The 22947-nt window shown below is 40.7% G+C and overlaps 1 protein-coding gene and 1 long non-coding RNA gene across 5 annotated transcripts in view; one reads left to right on the top strand and one right to left on the bottom strand.

The window, feature by feature from the left end:
• LOC122182304 overlaps positions 1-22947 on the top strand; it is a 39710-nt gene that overhangs the window by 12083 nt on the left and 4680 nt on the right. Inside the window, exons 2-4 of one of the 4 annotated variants that reach the window (XR_006179762.1) lie at positions 562-609; positions 1016-1129; positions 5668-7397. This is a non-coding gene — a long non-coding RNA (uncharacterized LOC122182304). Of the gene's footprint in view, positions 1-561; positions 610-1015; positions 1130-3863; positions 7398-22947 lie in introns of those variants that run through there. The other 3 variants (XR_006179760.1, XR_006179761.1, XR_006179764.1) reach the window with 3 other exon arrangements.
• Positions 7865-22947, bottom strand: part of ZFAND3 (zinc finger AN1-type containing 3) — a 130470-nt gene continuing 115387 nt past the window's right edge. Inside the window, exon 7 of the mRNA XM_042875446.1 lies at positions 7865-10498. Within this exon, the coding sequence (XP_042731380.1) occupies positions 10344-10498 (155 nt within the window). The 3' untranslated portion in view covers positions 7865-10343. The remainder of the gene's footprint in view (positions 10499-22947) is intronic.

The raw sequence follows: 22947 nt of genomic DNA, 5'->3' as shown, positions 1-22947 counted from the left end.
AGCAGGGTGTAACCTATGAAATAGTGTGGTCCAGGGCTCCTATTGAGCAGGAAGAGGCTAAAACTGTGGTAAAGAGATGTGCTGTTTCTGCTCAGGTTTATCTTCATGCACCTAAAGCTTGGGTCAGTAATTAAAGCTGGCTTCTTCAGGAAGCTCTGCATCCCAGATGAAAAAATGAGCACGGTCAGTTCACTGAATCAATGGAGTTCAGCTGCGTTCTGCCCACAGCCTGGCTTCTTGCAGGGGCTGATCAGCACTCATCCTAAAAAGCAGCCAAGCATTGCCTTTGTTGGATGCCAGGAGGATGTCCCACCCAAGCCATCATCCCCTTCCACCCACACCAAGTCTCCCAGTGCCGTGGAACATGTGGCCACTGTTGGCATGCCAGATGAGAGGTGCTGGTGTGTATGAAGGAGGCGTGTGTGGGACATGTGTGTCCCTTTGCTGAACTTTGCTTGCCAACTATTTAGGCCCTAGTTGGGAAGGGGGACAGTTTTGGCACAGATCTGAGCAGCCCAGTGTGGCCTGGGGAGTCCTACACTTCTCCCTTCTCTTTTACAGCTTTTGACCTGGAATTTGCCACAGTGCTGATCTGCTGCCTTTCTGAAGGTATGAACTGTGGGGATGGTACTGTAGAAGTGGGAGAAGCTGATCTGAAGCCTTTTCTTACTGCTGGAGGAGAGGGCCTGCAGAGTAAAGGCAGGTGGTGGCCAGGTGGTATAGAGGGAGAGCACAAAATTGATTTCAGAGGCACCTTGCTATCTCCACCATTACACACTGCACTGTTAACATAGTGCACATCACTGCCCTGTTCTCCTGTGTGTCTGGCATGTTCAGTATGTACAGATACACAAATGGAACGTGATTCTTCTTTATGGGTGGGTTTGGGCTGTGACTCCTTCTTAGAGGCAGTTTCCACACTCCAGTAAGTTGGGGATACATGCATGCTTTAAAGCCAAGTATGACTTCTCTATCCTTGCCAAATTATATAAACAAATGGCTGAACTGCCTGCAGGTGAAGGTTGGGTTTGTCATCTCTGGAATTAATAACACCTGTGTGAGTGAGACTGTCCTGTGAGTTTCCTACTCCTGTTGCAGCTCTGGGAAGACCAGCTTCCACATCCTCAAGGTAGGTTTTTTTCCTCCGTTTGTATAAGTCTTAGTTTGTTAGGCTCCTCACCAACAGAAAATATGTTATGCTTTCTCTGCAATACCCACACACCACCAGAGAGATGTTGCACAACGTCTGGTTAAAATAGTTTGTACTGTCCAGTTTATCTGCTGTGTATCTGCTGTGAACCTTTGAAGTTCTGCTGCCTTCATCACTCTGGGAGTTGGCATGCAGTGAACTGTTTCTGCCCAGTTATGCTGGCACAGGTAGGGACCCACGAGTAGTCACGAGCAGCAGACAGAATTATTTGCAAGCAAAGAGACACGTTGCAAGAAGAACATGCTTCTGTCTGAAATGAGCAAATAATTTTTTAATCTTTTCAAAATACAGACTATTTACCTGATAGCTTCAAGTTAACATGCTGGTGGAGTATGTGCAGGAAAGTTTACATAGGTTCACTGACAAAAATCACCTCTTATTTCTCCGTTTTTCTCTGCATGTAGGGATTCAATTTATTATTTACATGTTTTCAAATAAAAGACAAAAATTAGCTGTTCTAAGACTAATACTATCATTTTTCTTATATGCTTTGAAATAGCAGTACTCTGTGTAGTCCATCTACAAGCAGTTCACAGTTAAGCCCTCTAAAACAGAAAATTGCACCAAGAAATCCATAAACAATAAGAACAGCAAGGGTCAGGCTGTCTTACTGTGAAGAATTACATGGTGCAGGATGCCTGTCACCTTGTGTTCCTTCTCCTGTTACTGCCTCAGTCTCAGCTCCCCGTGTGCTTTCTGTGAGATCAGAAGGGTTGTATTCAAAATACATTTCAGCGGAGGTCCCTTCCAACCCCTACAATTCTGTGATTCTGTGATTAGAATTATCTTTTGCTGCATTCTACAAAAACTTATGTAATCTTGATGGTTTATTCAGCTCCATCTGACAGGTTTTATTTTCAGACTGCTCTCAAAATAAGAGCTCCTCCTTTCTCCGGAAAGGTGCTTAAAGTTGGCTATGGAAATCCAGTCTGTGGTGATGTTAAGTGACTGAATTAGGGCTGGTATGAAACAGTCAGTGCTGCACCAAGCTTTCTCCTTGCTGGACGTTTGCAAATTGTACTGGGCTAACAAGTTTCATTGCCTGTGAACTGATACAAGTTTAATTTCCTCTCTTTCCTCTCTGCCTTCAGGCAAATGCTGATGCAACAACCCCCCAAAACGCACATTTCAATCACAGACCAGCACTGTCGTCTTTAATAGGTTGCAACTCTTTATAAACAGCTTTATTGTTTCACACAACAAAAGTGATTAGAAAGAGCAGGTACAATACACAACTTGGTCACTTTGGGATGTGTGGGTGATGGGTCCTGTGAATCCTGAAATGTTCCAGGGTTTGGGATGCGGGTGCAGAGCACTGACTGCTGCAGCCGTGGAGCAAACGGGCGAGTCCTGCATGTGTGCAGCTGAGGCAGTGGAATTGGCTTTACCTTCATCATCCAGACCAAGAACAGCAAAGGCAAGGAACTGGTTCTGATTGACAGAGTATGTTTGCTTTGGGTCCGCGTGACCCGTGATGTCCATGTCAATCAGTAGCTGTTCAGTAGTTGTGATGCTTGAGAACTGCTTTCATGAAGCTCAATGTAAAGATGCCAAACAAACACGCAGTGTCATGTTGTGCTGATGCTTTTGAAACCAGATTACCTAGCAAATGAGTGATATTATTCTGTAGGTAACATATAAACATGAGGATAACTAATAGAAGAAATAATTAAAGGTAGAACAGACAAAAAAAATGCATCCTTGGATGCTTGATCTGAATGGATGTCCAGTACCTGCAGGGCTGCCACCAAATACTGCCTGCTTCCCTCTGGTGACTGCAGCATCAAACTAGCCTTTGGGTTCCTTGTACTGACGAAGTCCACAGAGAAAGATAAGAACACTGTGGAAAGGATTTATGCTGGAAATACAACTCAGCTTTACAGTGAACTAAGACACAGCTCTAGGAATTTTGTATAGTAAGCAGCAGCAGTCATTTAACACTTAAAAAATAACCTTTACTTTGCAGACAGAAACAGCTACTGGCAATACACATCTCAGTAACTTTAGACATGATTATCTCTGCTTTTCTGTTGTCTTTGTGTGGTCTCTGAACAGGACAGTTTGGGGTGGTGGGGGGAGTGCTGTTGGGCAGTGTAGTTGGTGAGGGAGATTCTGCACAGGGTGGGTGGAGCAAGCCTCTAGAAATCACAGCAAGCTCAGAAGCCAGGGAGTAGAAGGCTGACAGGTGCCTGAATTCAGCAGGAGCTGATGCCTCAGACTGAGGTGGAATATTGCTATCAAGGTAACAGCTGGAATAAAATCAACAATGCCTATTTATCTGATCCTGTATCTACCTACATACACACACACACAGGAAACTCCTTACACATATCTACACATACACACATACCCTCATGCTAGGAAGAGCAGAAGAATTGCTATTGAAAAATAATAGTAACCCAGCAGTTACCAGCTTGCAATTCCACAGCTCTTAGCATGCCCTCAACCTCCTCTGTTGTTTGGGAGTGGGGAGAGTGTTTTTAATGGAATTGTGAGTGAGCAAATGGTGCTTCCAGGGCTAAGTCTGTAATTATTGATAATCACGTTGAAACTCCAGCAAATTCTGATAGTGGTACGTGCTGCGTTTCCAGAGAAGGACTGATAAAAGGCACATAGGTGTGTTTGATCCCCAAAATATAATTTGATTTACCAGCAGATTTGTGTGCACACGGCATGTGAAAATACCTGTTTGGAACTATGATCGTTGGCAAAACCTGAGGCTGGAAATCAAAACCAGAGAATCATAAGTGAGCAGAGGACTTGAAGACAACTACAGAATTCACAAGTAATTGCTGCTTAACTGACAAGTACTTTCATTTATATAAACATGGAGGGTAACAAAGGAGAAGCTCTGCATGCAGCCAGAATGAAGGTAACACCTCTGGCTATCACGCACACCAGGCGGACTAGCCAAAGAAGCATGACTTAAGTCTGATGCAGGCTGCTCAGTTTAAACACTTCTAGCCAGCCAGCATTTTAAACTTTAATGCAGACAAGAACAGTTGTGTTCATCAACAGATGGTAACTTAATATTTAGCTTATTCCTGAAGCTCATCATCTTCAGCTCATGCTGCTGCAAACTGCAGTATGCTGCAGCTGGTCTCCAGAAACAGGTCTGCTTAAAGCTTAGAGGAATCTGAAGTAAATGTAGTGTAGTTTGAATGCTGCAGAAGAAAAAAAAAAAGTAAAAGGCAAGCTATTGCTGGAGTTAAGAATAAATTCCAAATTCAGCTTATCTAGCAAAGGGCTCAGACATTCTCTTCTGCTTCATCCAAGAAAGTCTTGCACTTGCTCCTTGGAAAATTAGAGATGAGATGAAGCATTTCAGGAATGCTTCAACAATGAACCTTTTTGTTTTTAATGCAGAAATGCTGATCATGCAGACTTTCAGATGATAAAATGCCATAGCTTCTTTGTTTGAAAGGATTGCTTCTTTACTTCAAACAGACCCTAAATACTTTAAGAGGAATACAAAGATTTCAAGTGTTTTGAGAACCCAGAAGAGATGTCCTGGTGCTGCATTTCAGATAGAGAGGAATGCTTTGCTTTCACGGAAACCAATGTGTTTCACATTCTAGTCAGTGTGGTCGCTGTGCTACCTGAGCACAGCTGCGGCGGGGAAGGAAGGAGTCTTCTGTAACTCGAAAAAGAATAAAAGGGATGAAGCAACCAGGAAACAGTGAGCACCATCTTCTGTTCTCTTGTGTAAAGGGAGAGGCAATGGATGAGAATCGATCTCTGTACTTTTTATTCTCATTACTTACCCAGTCACTGCGCTGAGCTGTGAGTTATTAACTCGGCATCCTATTGCATGTCACAAGCTCTGCACAACCAAAGCACAAAGCAGTAGTCTGCTTACAGTTAAACCACTGCCATGAATGCTTGCTATTATCTGAAGAACAAAAGCCTCTTGTTAGAGGGTACAGTCACTTTTAAATTCAATTTGTAATTTCAGTGATCTTTTCCTGTCTCTTCAGATGCACATACTGAATTTGAAATTGTTTACTGTTAGTCTTATAAGGTTCTGCTCACTTTTCTTTCTAAGAAAATAGGAGTGTATTGCAAAACAGGAACGTCCTGTAGCAAAATATCCCTTATCCGTGTTTCATTGCTTCATGTATAATGTCTGTTTCAGAATTGACACAGTAGAATTCTAAACAGCTGTATTCACAAAGACTGAACAAAGCAGTTTTCTGTAGTATCAAGTTAAGAAAATTGGTACTGTTTGGCAAGTAATCATTTGCCTCTTTACACTGCATGCTCTGAGCTGACTTGAAGGAGGTGGTGATCAGTACGCACTAGTCAATGTGCAGCCTCTGCCTCCTGCTGTCATGCCTTCTTTCCTCCTGCATCAACTTCACATTGCAGGATGAAGCACAGAGAGTTTATTGGAAGCTGTGTATGAACAATATAATAAAACTATGATTTGGACTATGGTGGTTTTTTTCCCTTTAAAGGTTTCAGAAATAGCCTAACATCCAGAACAATGAAATAATGTCTGCATTAAGCTGCAGCTAGTGACAAAACAGCCTGTGGCTGCAGTAAAAAGCACAAGGAGGTTACCACTTTTACAGCCCAACATCCAGATTTCATTCTACTTAAAATAAGGTATGGGGGCTTCCAAAGGAACAAAGCTGGTGCCTTCTTTTCTGTGCGTACTGAGAACCCAAGAAGAAACACACTCAAGCTGAACTACTTGACCAGCTGCACACACTGACGCCTCAATGAAAAGGAGAAATGAATAAAGAGAAGGAGACAGAAACCCGTACCCTTGTGACTGCTGGCTTCAAGAACTGTTATTTAAGAGTGGCTCTTCGCAGCACCATTACAGTTTGTTTTCTTTGAAAAGCTGCTACCCACTGCTGCACAAGTTCACCACGTAAAACATGCACTGTGAATATTGTTCAAGTTCAGTCTTATTCACTCTCTTTTCCAGTGTGGTCCTTCATGAAGTACACACAGAGGCACTCTCATGTAAAGTTACGAGCTGCTCACACTAGAACTGTACCTTCATAGAGCAGTTTTGCCACAGCAGCTTTTGTGCTGAGCCGCTGCTTAATGCTTATGTTACTTTTGTTTCGTGAGGAGTATTATAGTCAGGTACTTGAGTGATGAAATAAACATCTGGTGCCAGTAAACACAGTTCATTTTAAATAGCGTTGTCTAAAAACATTTCTGTTTGTTTTCTACGTTTCAAAGTACCCGGGAGCATGCAACATTATTTCCAGCACAAATTGGCTACCAGCTCATTGTGACATTAAGGGATCACTTCATTTAGACCCTCTCTTTGCTGCTCTGCTGACAGCTGACTGCAGTAACTACCACATGACAAGGAGATTATCAATTCATTTGTCTGGGCACTTCTGACTGTGTGCATCATGCAGGCAACACACACGGGTGCTGTCATTGCGCTGGTACAGTTCTTAAGGCTCTGGTATAAAAGCTCTATTTCTAATGACACCATTAATATCAGTTTTCTTGGTGAGTTTTTGTTCTGATACAGTCACTGTAAGTTAAAAAATACGTTCTTACAGCGCAGAGATTTTCAAACAGGTTGTAGCGGACTCACAGAAGGAACTGCAATGACTGCAACATGAACGGTGCAACACAATGAGTTGAATATAAACAGGCTGTTGTATTCAAGAGGCCAATGGCTTGCGGATGTGCCAAAAGAAGAAAGTCATTCAAGATTTGAATCTATTCATCCCGTTCCACGGGGAGATATAAGTAGTCAGTATTACTTCTGGACCGCTGTAGTTGCACCAGGGCTCTTTTAGGGTGCTGCCTGTGCACTACTGAAGAGAAGCTCAAGTTCTCTCATTTAACAGCCACATCACTTCTCATTCAACACCCGAAACCGATTCAAAACAGAGATCAGGTGTAATTCAGGACAGGCTCTGTTGTCACAACCAAAACTGTCACAAGGCAATTCTTATTTTTCTTCAGAGCCTCAGTTTGCACCCAGCTGTAGGTTTGACACATGAAAACAGGGAAGAGCTGTATTACCCAACTTACCTTTACTGTAACACAGCCATGCTGTTCAAGAATCACACACAGTTTGCTAACTGAAAGTACCACAATCATTTTTGAGGAATTAACAGGTGTGCACGCTCCAGAAATGAGGCACAATTGCAATTCCAAACAATGTTCAAAGTTGTTTTAAATAAACACCTTGCTGTTCTCTCTTCCTCTTCGATACGCATTTATTAGCTTTGCGCTTCTAGCTTCTAAACGATTAAGAATCTATAATCTATTTCTTGAACATCCATGAAGCATGCAGCGACTGCAGGTGCTGATGCATGAAAGAACATTGAGGACATTTTAAAACTTCCATGGCAATGGCAGAGTGCACAGTCTGCACCTGACCTGCGCAGCAGCACAGACAACCTGCTCTTCTGATCTAACTTCAAAATTAAACCAATATTCAGGCTACAGGAGATTGAGCCAGATCTGTGTACAAACAAAATCTCTAAGTTGGAATGAAGCAAAAATACAATTCTCCCCTTTCAAAATGGCAGAAAATACCGTTCGCCTTCCACCAACCATAAATGCAGCTCCAAGTTACTGGCTTAACGTTGGAATTTTCCCCACTAACATATTTCTTACATGAGCTTGCAACGGATTCATAGTGCAAAATAGCCAGACCTGTTGGAATAGGCAGAAAGGAATTCAAACTTTAATCTGATTGGTTTAATTTTTTTTTAGCAGGAGGAAAAAGAATAAAGTTACAAGATTCTTTTAATATTTTCACAATGTTAAACTAAAACTGAGCTCTAGGCTACATGTGTAAGTAAATCTAGAACACAAAAGGGTTAAATAAGATCTTCTTTTAAGATACAAGAACTTAAGCTTTCTTTACGCTTAACAAACTTCACAGAACAGATACTGCAAAGGAACAACCCCGTCCCCAACTTCTTTGTTTAAAGTGAACATTGTCCATAATTCACATGAACTTTTAAGTAGCGTTCTCGCGAGAGCCACCTCGAAACCATCTGTGCACTTGCAATGAGTTTGAAGAGAGCATTAAGGAGGAACAAAATAGCATCTTCAGTATTAATGCAGAGAAGTCTCGCGTGTCATTCAGAATGCCCATCAAATGCTATGAGTAGGGTTTTGTAGGAAAAGAAAGTGCGTATCACAGCAGCAGCTGAAATCCGTGCTTTTAGAAATTCTTCATGGCAAATGTAAATCCTATCCTTGGACGGTCCCTTTCAGCAGGACCGCTTCCTGAAAATGCAGCACATTACTGAAGATTCTGCTGCTGGCTTCATGTTCTTGAATAATAACTATAATAACAATAACTAAAAAAAATAAATCACTTGCTGTTCAGATAGCTTGCATTTTATAGCGATGGGACACTTCTGATTTGCTTCATGGCTAACTTATGCTAATACAGTCAGATGCTGAACGCCTGTGTGGAGATATGTTTCATTTTTATTTTTAAATTAGTTATCTCCTTGTTAAATGCTTCTACCGGAGTAACAACATGACTTAGCCTATGAGGAGTTAATTACCTGTACCAAGTGGAATGGAGGCTGACTCATCCAAGCGTTCTCCCACAACGCTGGGCTTTTCCAAGTGACGGTTACTTCACCCCTCTGATGTTTTCTACCTGCCCAGTATTTGAAAATGAGACAAAATCTCTCCCTCCCTCGGGTTTTCTTACAGATGTACCTGACTGTTACCCTTCGCTTGGGATCAAGCTGGGTCACTTCAGTACAAACCCTTTTTACTCGCGTAAGCCCTGTGTGCAGCAGGAGACGTGCTGAATATTCTGTTTGCTTTTTGTTCACAAACTGACGAGACCGGTGCCACTCAGTTCCACTCAGTGTGACATACCGTAACACAGACCCATGGGTCTCAACAGAGCCCAAGCATTCTACTCCATGTAATGCTTTTCATATTCACTTTCTTTACCGTCTTTGCAATAGATGCGGGCAGAGATGTTTGTGAGAGCGTTCAGCTGCATAGAAACAGGGCTGGTGTAACCCGTGTGATTATCTCATTGACGTTCTGATGTGAGGAATACAAACTCAATCTGATACAGGGTGTTTCTCTGGTTGTTCCCCAATACTGTTACTGAATTCCGTTTGCTACAAAATGTCCTTTTTTTTCCCCAATATATAAGTCTAGCTACAGAAAGTCAGTCTGTAGAATCCAGCCATGGCTACTGTGCTGTGAATTAGCCTTATTTGATCAATTATCAGATACCTGCACTTAGCAAAAGGCAAACAAGAGCCAATCAGGTTTCGGCCGGTGGGAATGGCTGCACTGCTCAAGTGTCTGTGGAATCTTCACACGACCCTCAGAATCTCTGTGGATGCCATGTAAAATGTATGCACCATTTACTGCTCTGGGATGGAGTTGGCTTTAAAGTGATCGTAATTTAACTGAGAGGAAAAAAAAACAAAACAAAACAAAAAAACAAACAAAAAACCCCTGATAGGTTCCTTATAGTAAGATAGATATAAAAAATTTTTCATAAGAATCTCTGTCCCCCTTTCTTTTTGGCTTCCTGGGAAGAACCAGAAAGATGTTCCTACCCCAACAGAATCCCTGATGCTGGTGACACTGCCTAACTCAAAAGCCACACGCGATGAAGGCACGAGTGACCAGTCAGGTCTTCTGGGCTTAAGCAGCTGCAGTTGCTGCTCACGGTAGTATTTCACCTCCTCAGGAATAACCAGGCATGAAGAAGTGAAAGGCTGCACATTAAACAGTTTGTCTGAAAGCCACGTGCATAGCAAACTTTTACACCAGCTTCTATACAACTATTTGTGTTAACTCCGCAGCTGGAAGGTTCCCAGCGTAAGGCTTTTACAGTGACTCCAGCAATAACAGAAGCCTTTGGATTTTTCTCGTTTTGATTAAATCCACTAGCCATGCTCAAAAATAATGTTTCTTCATGTTTTAATTTTTATACGGTGGCTAGCAGGCACCTTAGTAACCAGCCAGAAATCAATTTCACCCACCATCATCCCCTAAACTACAGTACCAGGACGGTTGGCTAAAGAAAGGAAACTGATTGGCTGTAGTCTGAAACTTGCCTAGTACAAGGTGTCTGGCTGACTTTGTCCTAAATAAGGCTAACATTAGTGAACTAAGAGAACAGCATTTGGTTGCAGTCTTGCACTCAGGAACATCCTTCGCCGATGCGTTGGCAAGATCTTCCTACTTTGCGATCCAGTTTCACCATTTTCATAATGGCTTCTTCACGTCCACGTCCCATGTGGTCAAACGTGCAGTCGTGCTGTTCAGGAAGGCGATGTAGCATACAGAACACATAACCTACCATGGAAAGGGAGACAGGGGAAAAAAAATACGGGAAGTTAAGGACTTGATTAAAATGGCAGAATCTTACCTGAATCGCAAGTGAAGTAGCACCTACTAAGGAATTGATCAGCTGCCAAAAATCAGTGCTGGCTCCAAGCTTCTACTTACCTTCTTTACGTGGCATTAATAACTATCTGATTATTTACGGTATTTCTTGCACATTTATCAACACAGTGTCAAAGCTCAAGTCACGAGTGGTTTTTTGCCATCCTCTCATCTTATAGGAAAAGTCCCTCAAATAGTCTAAACCTGGCATGCCCAGATGATAACAAAGCTAATGGATTTTCTTTTCTTTTTTTTTTTGAAGAAAAGCACGCTTCTCACCTTCACTGAGCTCCTTTCTACTTTACATGGAATGTCAGTTATGACACTCATGTGTACAGCAGCCCAGCTTTGGCTCCCAGCAGGACTGTCAGTACTGACCAAGAGAGAGATCACTGCCTGATGCATTCCTGTTTTCAGGAGCTTGTTGTCATGGACTGTTCCAACACTAACATGGGGGCAAACGGGCATTTGATGCAGGACCATGTCAGGCCACATCATCGTGTTCTGTAGATAAAAAATGTGGGTTATCATTGTCTCTCTCTAAAGCTCATGTTTCTCAGCAATCCAGGAGGGCATCTCCAGCAGCCACCTCGTCCTCCTCCTAGTCCACCAAGAAAATCAGCTTTTTGACTTACTTGGCCCAAACACCGTATAGCAGTACAGACATTGTCTCAATTTTCCTATCTTTAAAATGAATGTGATATTGTCGTAAGTAATATTGGAATGATACAGCAGTAAAAAGAGTTACACAGCCACAGGGTCCACGTAGTCCACTGTATATGAAATGAGGGATGCTACTGCCTATGCTGCAACATTTTCCTGAATATGGGTACAAAGAGCATCACTTTGCCTCCCACGGATTGCTTTGCATTGCTGCCAGTCCTTGAACGCTCAACAGATTCAAACTACAAAATGATGACATTTGACAGATGGTAACAGATAAAACTGAGCTAATGATCAAGAGTATGTGCATGTGTGTGTGTGTGTGCGTGTGGCTCAAGTAATTCAAGCTCGTGAACCATAAGACATAATAGTAGGAGAGAACAGGCTACTTTTATGTTAATGTGACTGTTATGAAAACAGAAAAGGAAAAAGTACCACACACAGAACTGTTCTTAGAAAATTCAAGAAAATTGACTTATCTTTGCTCATTGTTTGAATAGCACCAACTAGGAAAATATGTGTCTGTTATCTGTGGCTGGCTTTGAAACCCACTAATAGGAACAGAGCAAGAAGTTTCCTGTATTGGCACACAGAATTCAGGAATACAGAAATGATCCAGACTGAATTGAGATAGATATAACATCTCTCCCCTTGTGATCACTGCCTCTACTTCAATCTCAATCTGCTCACACAACACTGAGATGTGATGAATATCTTCCTCAAGGTGCCAAAAATTCAAGGTTTGATTGTTAAAATGGGAACAACCTTGGAGTACAGTTTTAATGCTGAATTGGCATTTTCATTCCATTCTTTCTTACAGAAAGCAAGGACTGAAGTTTTCCCTTCTTTATTTCTTGAAATAAGAGTTCAAGTTATAGAACCAATGTCACTGTAGACACAAGGACACATAAACAGCTGATGAGATCAGCCAAAAAAAAAAAATCAGTCAAAGTCCATCAACTTATTTGCAATGGAAGTAACAGAAGCAGATGCCTGAAACCCGGCTTCAGCACACTGTGCTGAAGTCATTTCAGTTCCCAGTTAGGTAAAGACTGGTTTTAAGTCCTAATGGTTTTACTGATTCTGTCCACGTGGTTAATAAGTCTATGTAGAAATGCTGTCTCACGTGATCTAAGAGATACGGAGTATGTACACAATCTTCTGCACAGTTTCAACAAGTACCCTTTGGTTTGACAAAGTTTGATAAATCTAATGAAGAAACACGTTTAGAAGATGATTTATCACTTCTGAACAGGACCTTTCATTTGCACCATCTCTCCTTCTACAAAGCCCCTTGCCTTTTGTACGCCAGTATAACTTCATGGTGTTCCTTTTTACTTCGTTCTCCCCAAGAAAATACAATCCATTCTGCACTTTGTCACATCTTTATCAAACACGCTTTAGTTCTTTTTAGAGCAGCCGTTTTCATATAAGGCTAACGGTGCTGTGTACTGCATTCATTCCAGATGAAACACACCATATTTCTTCTGTTCAACAACTATTTCCTTATTCTTCAAGAATTTCTATATTCTTCTGAATTCCTATAACTGTCCATGCAAAAATGACAGTGATTCTCATTTTTTAATCCTCCTCATTTACAGTCTGTGAAAGTGCTTCTACTAATTGCAGCAACTGAAAGACCTAAACCTGTTGTTCATGTATCTATTTGAATTTGAATTGCTAACTAGAATTGATTAAGTGAAAGAATACCCCCACATTTTGAACATTGCTAAGGACTGGTTTGCATCTGTCAGCTGTTCTTATTTGAGAGGGTTTACTCTTTTCAAAAAGCAGTAGGAGTCTTGTAAGTCTTATTTCTGAACCAGACTTCAGAACTCCAGTCCCATTACTCCAAGTGATTAAGTCACTTAAAAGACTGGAACTTTTGTTTCTTTCCTTTGTGTAAGGTTTCATTTAGAATTTAAAGGACTTGGATAACGTTACATGGCAGGCAGTTGAGTAACAGCAGTTCTGAAAATTTCTGTCATTAGTTCAGAGCAGATTTCTTCAATTAAATTATAACTGCAATACTCACTCTTCTCTGCTCTGCACATCAGGGTCATTCTGCAGTCTCTATGCACACTAATGCTTGATGTAGTTTTGGTGCCATCAGCTTCTATAGCAGTTAACTGACTTGTACTGGGACATATGGCCATTACATATACTTCCATTCAGGTCCTTAAAACCAATCCAGATTTAGAGATGAAGCTTTGTCTGCTGAGTAGTTCTCTTGTTACGGCTATAAAGCAGAGCTGGATAAATGTGCTCTTTTGGTATATTTACTGTTGATTATTGGAACATATCAAATATAAGTTGTTTCCTTTAAAGGATTTTACTGCAGAAACACTTCTTTTAGCACATTACAGCTAAAAGGCAAAATAAATAAACCCTCTGCTACAGAAAAGAGCATTGGAAAAAGGAATCCATCTTCCAACTGAAATAAGTTTACTGTGGTCATCAACCAAAAATAGTTCAGACTTCCACTTTGAGCATAAAAGATGTAGATCTAGTAAACACAATCATACGTCTCAAAGCACTGCAGTTGCTTTCTGATTTTAGAAGCAACCCATGAATCACCTGTTCCTCACACCTCTAATGCAGACATCATGGAAAAAACATTATTTACTGCATCAAAACCTTACGGCTCCTTTAAGTAGCCCAGAAACTTCTCCATAATCAGTCCAAAATTCACCTCCATTTTATCACCAGAGCATCAGTAGCTAAAGCCACGACTGTGCTGTGGCTCTGCCTGACTTGTACCCATACAGGTGACTCTTCTGCACAGGACATGCTGAAACAACAGCATTCAAAGAAGTCCACAATTGCACACAAGCACCTGTGAAGTTGATTTCATCATTCCTGAGGAAACTGCTGAAAAAAGGTAATGTGAGATGAAAGAATATAATCAGCTTCTATTCAAGACCAGAGAATAGAGCAGACCTAATTCACTGCATGTATAATGAAAAATGACTGCATTTTCCTGCATTCAAGAGCAGTGACTGAACTGATGTATGGAATGATGGTGAGAAAAATATTTAAACAAAAACTATATTTTAATTTTTAAACTTTGCCTTCAAATTCTCAAAGTTACTACTGTAAAAGTATCAGCAAAATACATGAAGCATCAGAAATAATTCAAGTAAGTGGCGTAATAATTCATGACACAAAAGCCAAATTGTAATTGGGGGAGGAGTCCCCGATTTTGTTCAGTATTTTCTCTATGTTAACTCAACAGAATACAGCCAGGCTTTCTAGAATGTGGCATAAATGCCCACTATGCAGATTACTGCTAACCATCACCAGAGTGGCACAGCGCACGGCTGGGATCACTCAGGTGGGAGTATTTGGTCAGGCACTGTGTCTTCCAAATGCTGCTGGAGAACATCACACTCTTACAGAAGATACAGGTAATACAATGATTCCTGTTACTCAAACAGTGCCATAACAGAAAGGAAATTCTATCCCTCTTCCCCCAAAATTCTGGTCTTGATCTCACTGATGAAACATTCAGAAAACTGCTAAAGGAAAACTGTTCTTTTCCTTGTTTGCAAGAACATTTTGAAAAGTGGTGGAAGTGGCAAGCAAAGTTATTAAATATTTATACAGCTTACATATTTACAGAGTGGCTTAAAAACATTTCACAGTGTCTCTATTTGAAAGATCCTGCTGTACATTACTCAAGTAGTTACGTGTTCCCACAACCTTTTAATAACTGCCTGCTATTCACATTCTTGTTCTTGTAAGAATAGCATACAGCATGTCGTGCTTCATATGACAGATCCATCTACTGAAGAAAACTGAACCCCATGTATGCAGAGGTGTGTTCCTGCATTCCTAAATACACATATATGCAGAATTCTACAAGCCTGTGTTCCACACCAAGTGCAAGAACAGATTTTAACATATCATTACAAGGTAAACATACCTTCAGGATACAGTATACAACATGGCTAAGCCACACAGAGAAGATCAGCTCGTGCAGTGATACATGCTGCTCCAGCACTGCTCAGAATAACTGGACATCATTCTCCAGTAGAGTGCAGTAATCTCCACAGTAACATTTATGCATCTCCCCTCATCCGCTCCAGCTGGGAAGGCAGCTCAGTTTGTTGCAAACTGTACTAGCAAAAAAAGCTGTTTTTAAAAATGCAGGAGGGAAATCCTTGTTTTTCAACACTTGAAATTGGTAAGAAAAAAAATGTGCAAGTACAGCCACTGGCTACGGAGACAGAGTCAAGACCCTGAAGACTTGTGCAATGAATACCTGAGAAAACCCCAGCTCTATGGATCTCAGTGTAGTGCAGTTTATCTCCCCAGTATTTGGGTGGCTGTTTGAAAGAGTATTCAGCAAGAGAAGAAAGTAAAGCTGTACCACAGTCTAGCCTAGCAAAGCTTCCAGCACTGCTTGTATGCAGTGCTATTTTGTATCTCAAAAACATTCTAGCCTGTTGAGATCCTTCTACACAACTCCCTTCTTGCACAAACTCCAAATATCTTTTTTTTTCCTTCTCTGGGGGAACACTCTGCATCAGCAATGTCAGCTTACATTACACAATTCAAGGAACATTCTCCTTTCTTGACATTTTCTATAAAAAGCAAACAGACCCAACCCCAACAAGCTGAACAACACACTTTTGGAATTAAATAAGCTAAACTCTTCTCATGCTTCCTTTTCCCCAAAATGCCATGGACCTCAAGTCACAGTAACTTGGCTGGGAACACTGTCATTCTTTCCTGTGGGGAAAGAGCAATACCTCTTACTGTGGTGAAGGTTTTTAACCAAATAGGTGTATTTAGTAAAACTCCACAAAACATAGTTTGATGCATTCCTTCACACCCTTTCCATTCCAAGAAGGATAGGAACTTAAACTGCTAAGTGCTCCAAGTGACAAGTTTCCAAATATTAATACACACAGTGCCTTAAAATGGATCTCTCAAGGCATTTCAGTTCCATGTTCCTTAGCAAATCTTCTGTGGTCACTGCACCCTGCCTTTCACTATCTTTTGGTTTACACATTTCATCTATGATGTTGTGTTGGGCTGATGGTTGGTCTCGATGATCTTAGAGGTCTTTTCCAACCTCAATGATTCTCTGATTCCCTGACACAGGAAAAGAACCAAGGTGGTAAGATACCTTAAAATGTTCCTCAGTCTGCCAATCCATCCATGGCACTGGAAGTACACCTGGGATTTGAATATGCTACTCTGTGCTGAAGTCATTATCTCAGGTTTCATGCTTAGAAGAACACCAATCTGTGACATCTGTGATGCTAAATAAACTTTTATGCCTGAGACTCGGGATGCTTATGAGGTACTGGAAATTAATTCTGTATTTCTGCTACGGAGTTTGCGCTTAGGAAAAAAGGGGAACAAATATTTCTTTTCCTTCTTGCTCTGTTTTCTGTCTTCCACAAAGAGGATAAAGCAGTATGTATGGGCATACATTAGAGACAAGAAAGCTATAATTGAAACAAACCACCAAGGAAAGACACTGTATACAAAAGAAAGGTGATGTCATCATAGTCCTGTAGCAGCCACTGGACAGGTACTGCTGAAGATTCTCCAAGAACTCCTCAGACTCCAAGGCAAAGGCCTTTTATTTCCAAGTTTAAGTCACATATAGCCTGCATTTCAAAGTGTATTCTGCCTCTTTTTAGATGATCATAAGCCTGGGAAGCTGCTTCAGAGAGCACAAAAGATGCAGTCTTGCACTGTGCAGACTGCAAACAAACTACCTTTTAACCCAATTTGTGCTAATTTGAAATTCAGTTTCCTATTTATCATACTTCTTTACGTCAACAGATAGATGGCCATTTTTTCCTGATACAGATTTTGAACAGGGAATTTCTATCACTTGAAGACAGAGCATATATTATTCATTTTTATTATTAACAATTTAGAAAGAGATTTTATGTAAGACACTAAGCTATTCCTTGATTCTGTACCTACAAAGAAGATCCCAAACAAATGGTCTGCTCTTATTTGAAGATGGCTTACTTCGAGGGGAAAAAATCAGGTATGCTCTCCTAGATTCAAGTGCTGCTTCTGCACTGGTGGATACCAACTCCACAGAAGTCAGGAGCTTCTTCATGAAGAGAACTGAGGCTTCTCAGGAAATTATTTCTGAATTTCAGGGGGTCCTCAATGATTTTGTGTGACAGATAGAGCATTCCTGCTTCAAAACACTACACTACCATTAAAAAAGTTTGCTGCAGGTCTGGTCCGTCCAGGCTGGGTAGGGATTTGAGCAGCCTGGTCTAGAGGGAGGTGTCCCTGCCCCTAGCAGGGGGTTGGAACTACATGATCTTAAAGGTCCCTTCCAACCCAAACCATTCTATGATTCTGCAATTCAGGTTCATAATAAATGCTGCAGGTCTCACTCACGATTGTAACTTGTTCCAGTGTGTGCCAAAAAGAATAGTGGTGGTTAGTCTCTTATTTTTCACACAATGGATCTGTCCTATGGAACACAAGCACATTAGAGTAACTACATTTACATCAGAACTCCTTCACCCCGCTAAGGATTTATTTGTTAAGGTCACCGTCTGTTAGAGACAAACTGAGCAACTTAGATTCATGATAGTTCCCACTGATACAACATGCAGTATTTGCTTCTGGACTACTTTATACTAAAAAAATAAACAAACAAGCAAACGAAAAAAACCAATCTGCCTACTCATTTCATCTTATGGGTCTTCCTCCAATCTTTTTCACCATCCAAGTTGCAATCCAGAGCAGCCAGGCACAAGCAGCAGCTGTGACCCCACAAGCTGACATACCAGCTAGCATAAATGGCAGGTTGCCACTGTTGTGAAATACGCTGCAACTTGATAAAAACTGTAATTATAATCATATTATTTCTTAGTGTAACCAGACAAAATACTTTTCTCTAAGAGACTTTGCCAATTGTTGAAGCTAAAAAATTGGTTTAATTTAACAAGACAATTTTCAAATAAAACATTCTGCTCCCAACAGCAGTACCAAACAGTTAACACCACTGTACAACTAACCTAAGGGAGAGGGGAGTTTCATACAAAATTAAAAGGTTAAATCTTGTGTAGGTGAAGAGCATTTCCCTTTTTTGAATAACTGTGTGGCAATAATCCTGCAATGATATGTCCTGGAGGACGTAACACCACCACTGTGCTCATTAAAAGAGCACTCAGATCCATGCCCATGTGGCCAAGAACAAAGTGAACACAGACCCTCCCGTCATTCCTAATTTCACAACATCCCGTAGGATGCGGGAGAATGATTCCAAAAAACAGAGCAGAGGCTGGAAGATATGCAGTAAGAAGGCAGAATTGTGCCAAAAAGGAATCTCACTGCCCAAGATCAGACACCTCATAAAACTGAGGTAAGCCATCTAACTAGGTGCCACTATTGTAAGTGGGAGTACTCTTATAAAACACTAATTCCATAGGCTGTACTACCATAGATGCAAATATCTGTTTCCCACCCAGAATAACATCAGATCTTGGAGAGGGGAAAAAAAAAAAGTGATTACTGAAAAAGGACCAACAAGTAGAGCTACCTTAACTCTGTAATGGGGCCTTGTGTACAGGGCTTGACATTTTCCTATGAGATAGATAGTAGTAATACTTGTAGACGTCTGTACGCCAAGCCCATCAGAGCTAATGCGCTCATCCCAGAAACTGAGGATTTAATTAAGAGCCAAAATGTACCCAGTAATTTAATTATAATAGCAAGCAATACTGGTGATTTAATAATGTATGTGTATCGTTTGCTTAGCTCAATGAAAATGCAAAAAAGACAGAGCTACTAATAAAGAACTGGAATAAATAATGAATGGTTCTGTACTAACTTACCGTACGTGTTGTGTTAACTAAATCTTCTCCTGGATCCTTGACATATTTTGACTTTACATCACCACATGCTGAATATGATTCCAGGTTTGAATCTTGGTGTACTTCCTGAATGATATTATTTACGCCTTGGGCTGAAACAGCTTTCTAGAGGTTGCACCGTATTGATCCAGTTCGACTGCTGGACTTGCCCAAATCACTAGAGAGGCAGCTCTCTTGTTTTAAAACCTAGATTATATTTTTTTTAGGCCTTTATCTCCCCACTAACATTTTACTTCCAGTGCCTCTTAGACTACCCTTCCTGTTCCACATAAGTCTTCTATTCCTGTACCCTCTTTACAGCCTGTACCGAGAGTAATGCTTCTCAAAAACAGAGCTCCATTCAGAGGCTGTATTTATACCACAGAGGAATACACAGACTTGTATGGATGCACGTTTCCCCTTCCCCACCTCCTCTGTTTCTTTCTTTCCTTTTTTTTGAGAATACTTGCACAACAATTCCTGCTCCTGCCTGTTCACAGTATGGCAGGCTGCCCCATGCCCCATTTATTCACCTATTTGGGCAACTCTTCCGGAAGTCTGAAACATTTACTGACTGTGAGCAGCTCTGTAGGTGAACATTTTCATTTCATTTCAATACAAATATAGACACGATTACATAAACTTATTACTTTTTTAAAAAAACTCCCTAAAGAAAATTCCACACGGTAGAGATTATGCTGCTCATACACAGTTTTTCACCTCTACAAACTTTTCCTCAGGGCCAGAAATATTTGATATCGAGAGCTCTGACACAGACTGGTATTATTTTTCACTTTTGGGAAAACTGCTATACAGTGATCTTTATCCCACAGCAATCTCCACAGTTAAGAACTCTTGCAGAGAAGTAAATAGTCCCAATATTTGGCTTTAACACTTTCTTATACCTTATAAAGGTGAAAGGAGATCAGTGCCATGTTTTCTCCCCCGCTTCCTTCTAAGAAAAAATTAGACTTTCAACTAAAAGAATCTGTAGGGCATCATTCCTATTTACCTGCTGCATATGCTTCTTTCTTCTTTGTATGGGTACTGATAGAAGAAGAGACCTAACACAGCACAGCAACAACACTTACCTGTCCCTCACACTGTAACACCTCTGCCAGAGCTCCCTGAAAGTGATAAGCTGAAAAACTCGCTGTATGAAATGCATTAAAATAAAACCTCATATTTTGAAAAGGTGGGCTTAAAAGCTCAACTGACCCATCTCAACCACATTTACTGATCAGGACTGTAGGAAGGTAACCAACAAGCTCATTAAACGCTACTAAATCAGAAGAATCATAGAACCGCTCAGGTTGGAAAAGACCTTAAAGATCATCAAGTCCAACCACGACCTAACCATACTACCCTAACTAACAACCCTCTGCTAAATCGTGTCCCTAAGCACCACATCCAAATGGTTTTTAAACACATCCAGGAATGGTGACTCAACCACCTCCCTGAGGAGCCTATTCTAGAGCTTAACAAGCCTTTCTGTAAAGAAGTGTTGCCTGATATCTAACCTAAACTTACCCTGGTGCAACTTGAGGCCATTTCCCCTCGTCCTGTCACCAGTGAGAAGAGTTACCTGTTGTAGATCTTTAGGTAGCACGATGGGAGAAATCAGTATGCACTGTAACACAGCCCCCACTGGTTGGGTATACTGGAGGAATACACTATATAGAATTTGAATATTGTATCTACCTTATGAGCCGTGTTACAAAGCAGACCATGAGCCCCATTTACAACTGCAAGTGTACAGACAGCTGAAACATACACTGAAGCCTTATTTCTGAGTCCTGTCCTTGGAACCCAGCAGTCACTTTCTTGCAACTGTTCCATCTGCAGTATTTTCAGAATACATATTACTCAGATCCATAATAGTTAACAGCTCCTCTTCCTTATCATTTCAAGTCATGATATCATTATCATTTACAGTCTTGGGATAACATCACAGTAAAATAAAACAAAAGCCCTTTTGTTGAGTTTAAATTTTCTTGGTGGTGGCGTTTTTGTTTGTGTTTTTAAGCTAAGATGCTGGGCATTGCTGGAATGGGTGAAGCAAAAGTACTCTTTTGGAAACAAATTCCCGAGGTGCACAGTTCACAAAACACAGCCAATTATGGTACATCTTAAGTCATGGCAGCGAGTCTTGCCAGAATTACATGATGTCACCAGTTCCTAATAAGATTTGTTTTTCCTTTAGTACTAGTTATTATTGAATTGGTTGACTCAGTCTCCAGAAGCAGTGTATGTATTTAATTTTCATCAGTGGAAATACATCTGTTCTACCAATACATTATCGTGTTTGGAGCTGTTCTGCTTTGTACCACATCAACCTTACCCTTCTGGAAAGTGGAATGGCCAGCACCATTACCAATTCTGCTGCATGCAAACAGGTTCCATAGAAACGGAACCAAACTTAATATTCTACATAGTTATAAGAGAAGCATTGTTTTCAATACATGTTGGGCTGTTTTCAAGCAGTTGTCAGAGCTTTTTCTTTTTGCTTATCTATACACGTCTCTGTTCTTCTTCCTGTTCTTTTGAAGATTATTCTAAATTAAGTGAGTAAATCAAATCATTCCAAATTTATTCTGGCACAATCCAAACAAGTGCCTCATCTCCTGTGTTTATGAACAAGCTGCTCCGTTACACAAGTTAAGAATCTGCAGCTGTTTGTCTTCCATTTGCTTTATTATTGCATCACAGTGAGTCTTGCTGCTATACTACCTATAACAACAGTTGAGTCTCTTCTCCATGAACGCATTTTGCTTCTGATGGCCAACAGCAATGCTCAGTGCTTGACTTGAGCCTGTTTGCTCCCATCATCCTCCTACCCCTCTGCTTAGCAGAAAAGCAAATAGAAGTGAAGCAAAGGACACTAAAACAGTCTCAAGCAAAGAATTCTACCAGCAGCTGCACTGAGCTAAATTAAGAACAAGGATGTGGAAAAGTAAGCATATCTACAAACCAAAATGTTCTTTTGTATACCTATTGCCTGTGCTCATGTGTACGTATGTGTCTGTGCATATAGGCATGCATTTATACACACGAGACAAGCCACATACTAAATTACCAAAGACTTTAAAAAAGGAAAAAATGGTAATACAAAAACCACCACTGAGAGTTTTGTTTCCTGTCCCTACCAGGATTACAGATTTACAACATTTCTAATGCCTTCTTATGGTAGTTGGATCTCTTTTTAAAACATTAATGAGTAAATGCAAATTAAGTCCTTTGCATCATTAATAAACTATATATTTTTGAATGCTGGCAACTGGCAAATTATCCTTAGAAACCCCATCAGACTAAGTCAGGAGACGTTTCGGATGAAGGATGTTCTGTAACAGACACAAGGACAGTTTGTTTTTAACGCTGCTCTTGTGCAAGATAACCATGTTCCCCACTGGTTTCTTCCCTCCCTGACCTCATGGTCAGCTTTCCTTTCAGCTATTTGCTGCAAATGAAAGTCTGTAATTACCAAGTTTGTAATTCTGCTGTTCTGAGTAATCTCCCCCATGATCGCTGCTCACATACAAAGGAATGTGGTGCATCAGTATCTGCGTGGACATAAATTTGTAAACCTGACATGGATTTTAGCTTCTCTTTTATCTCTATTTTTCTGTATGAATGAATTTGTCATTTTAGCTGACACTGTAATGAAACACGTACACCTTGTAGTACTGTGGCCTCCTTTCTTCTCCATTCTTCCTGTCCCCTTCACTCATCTAAGAAAAATGCACTATTTTCAGTGTTTGTATGCAGTAACCTTATATGAAACAAGTAACAAATTCTTCTGGTACAAATTGAGTTATAAACTATTCAAGCATCTTTTGATTTTCTGTATCG

The sequence above is a fragment of the Lagopus leucura genome, unplaced genomic scaffold (assembly GCF_019238085.1).
Source record: "Lagopus leucura isolate 7727_CA_CO unplaced genomic scaffold, USGS_WTPT01 Super-Scaffold_73, whole genome shotgun sequence".
Lineage (NCBI taxonomy): Eukaryota > Metazoa > Chordata > Aves > Galliformes > Phasianidae > Lagopus > Lagopus leucura.
This window is presented reverse-complemented; position numbering and strand designations above follow the sequence as displayed.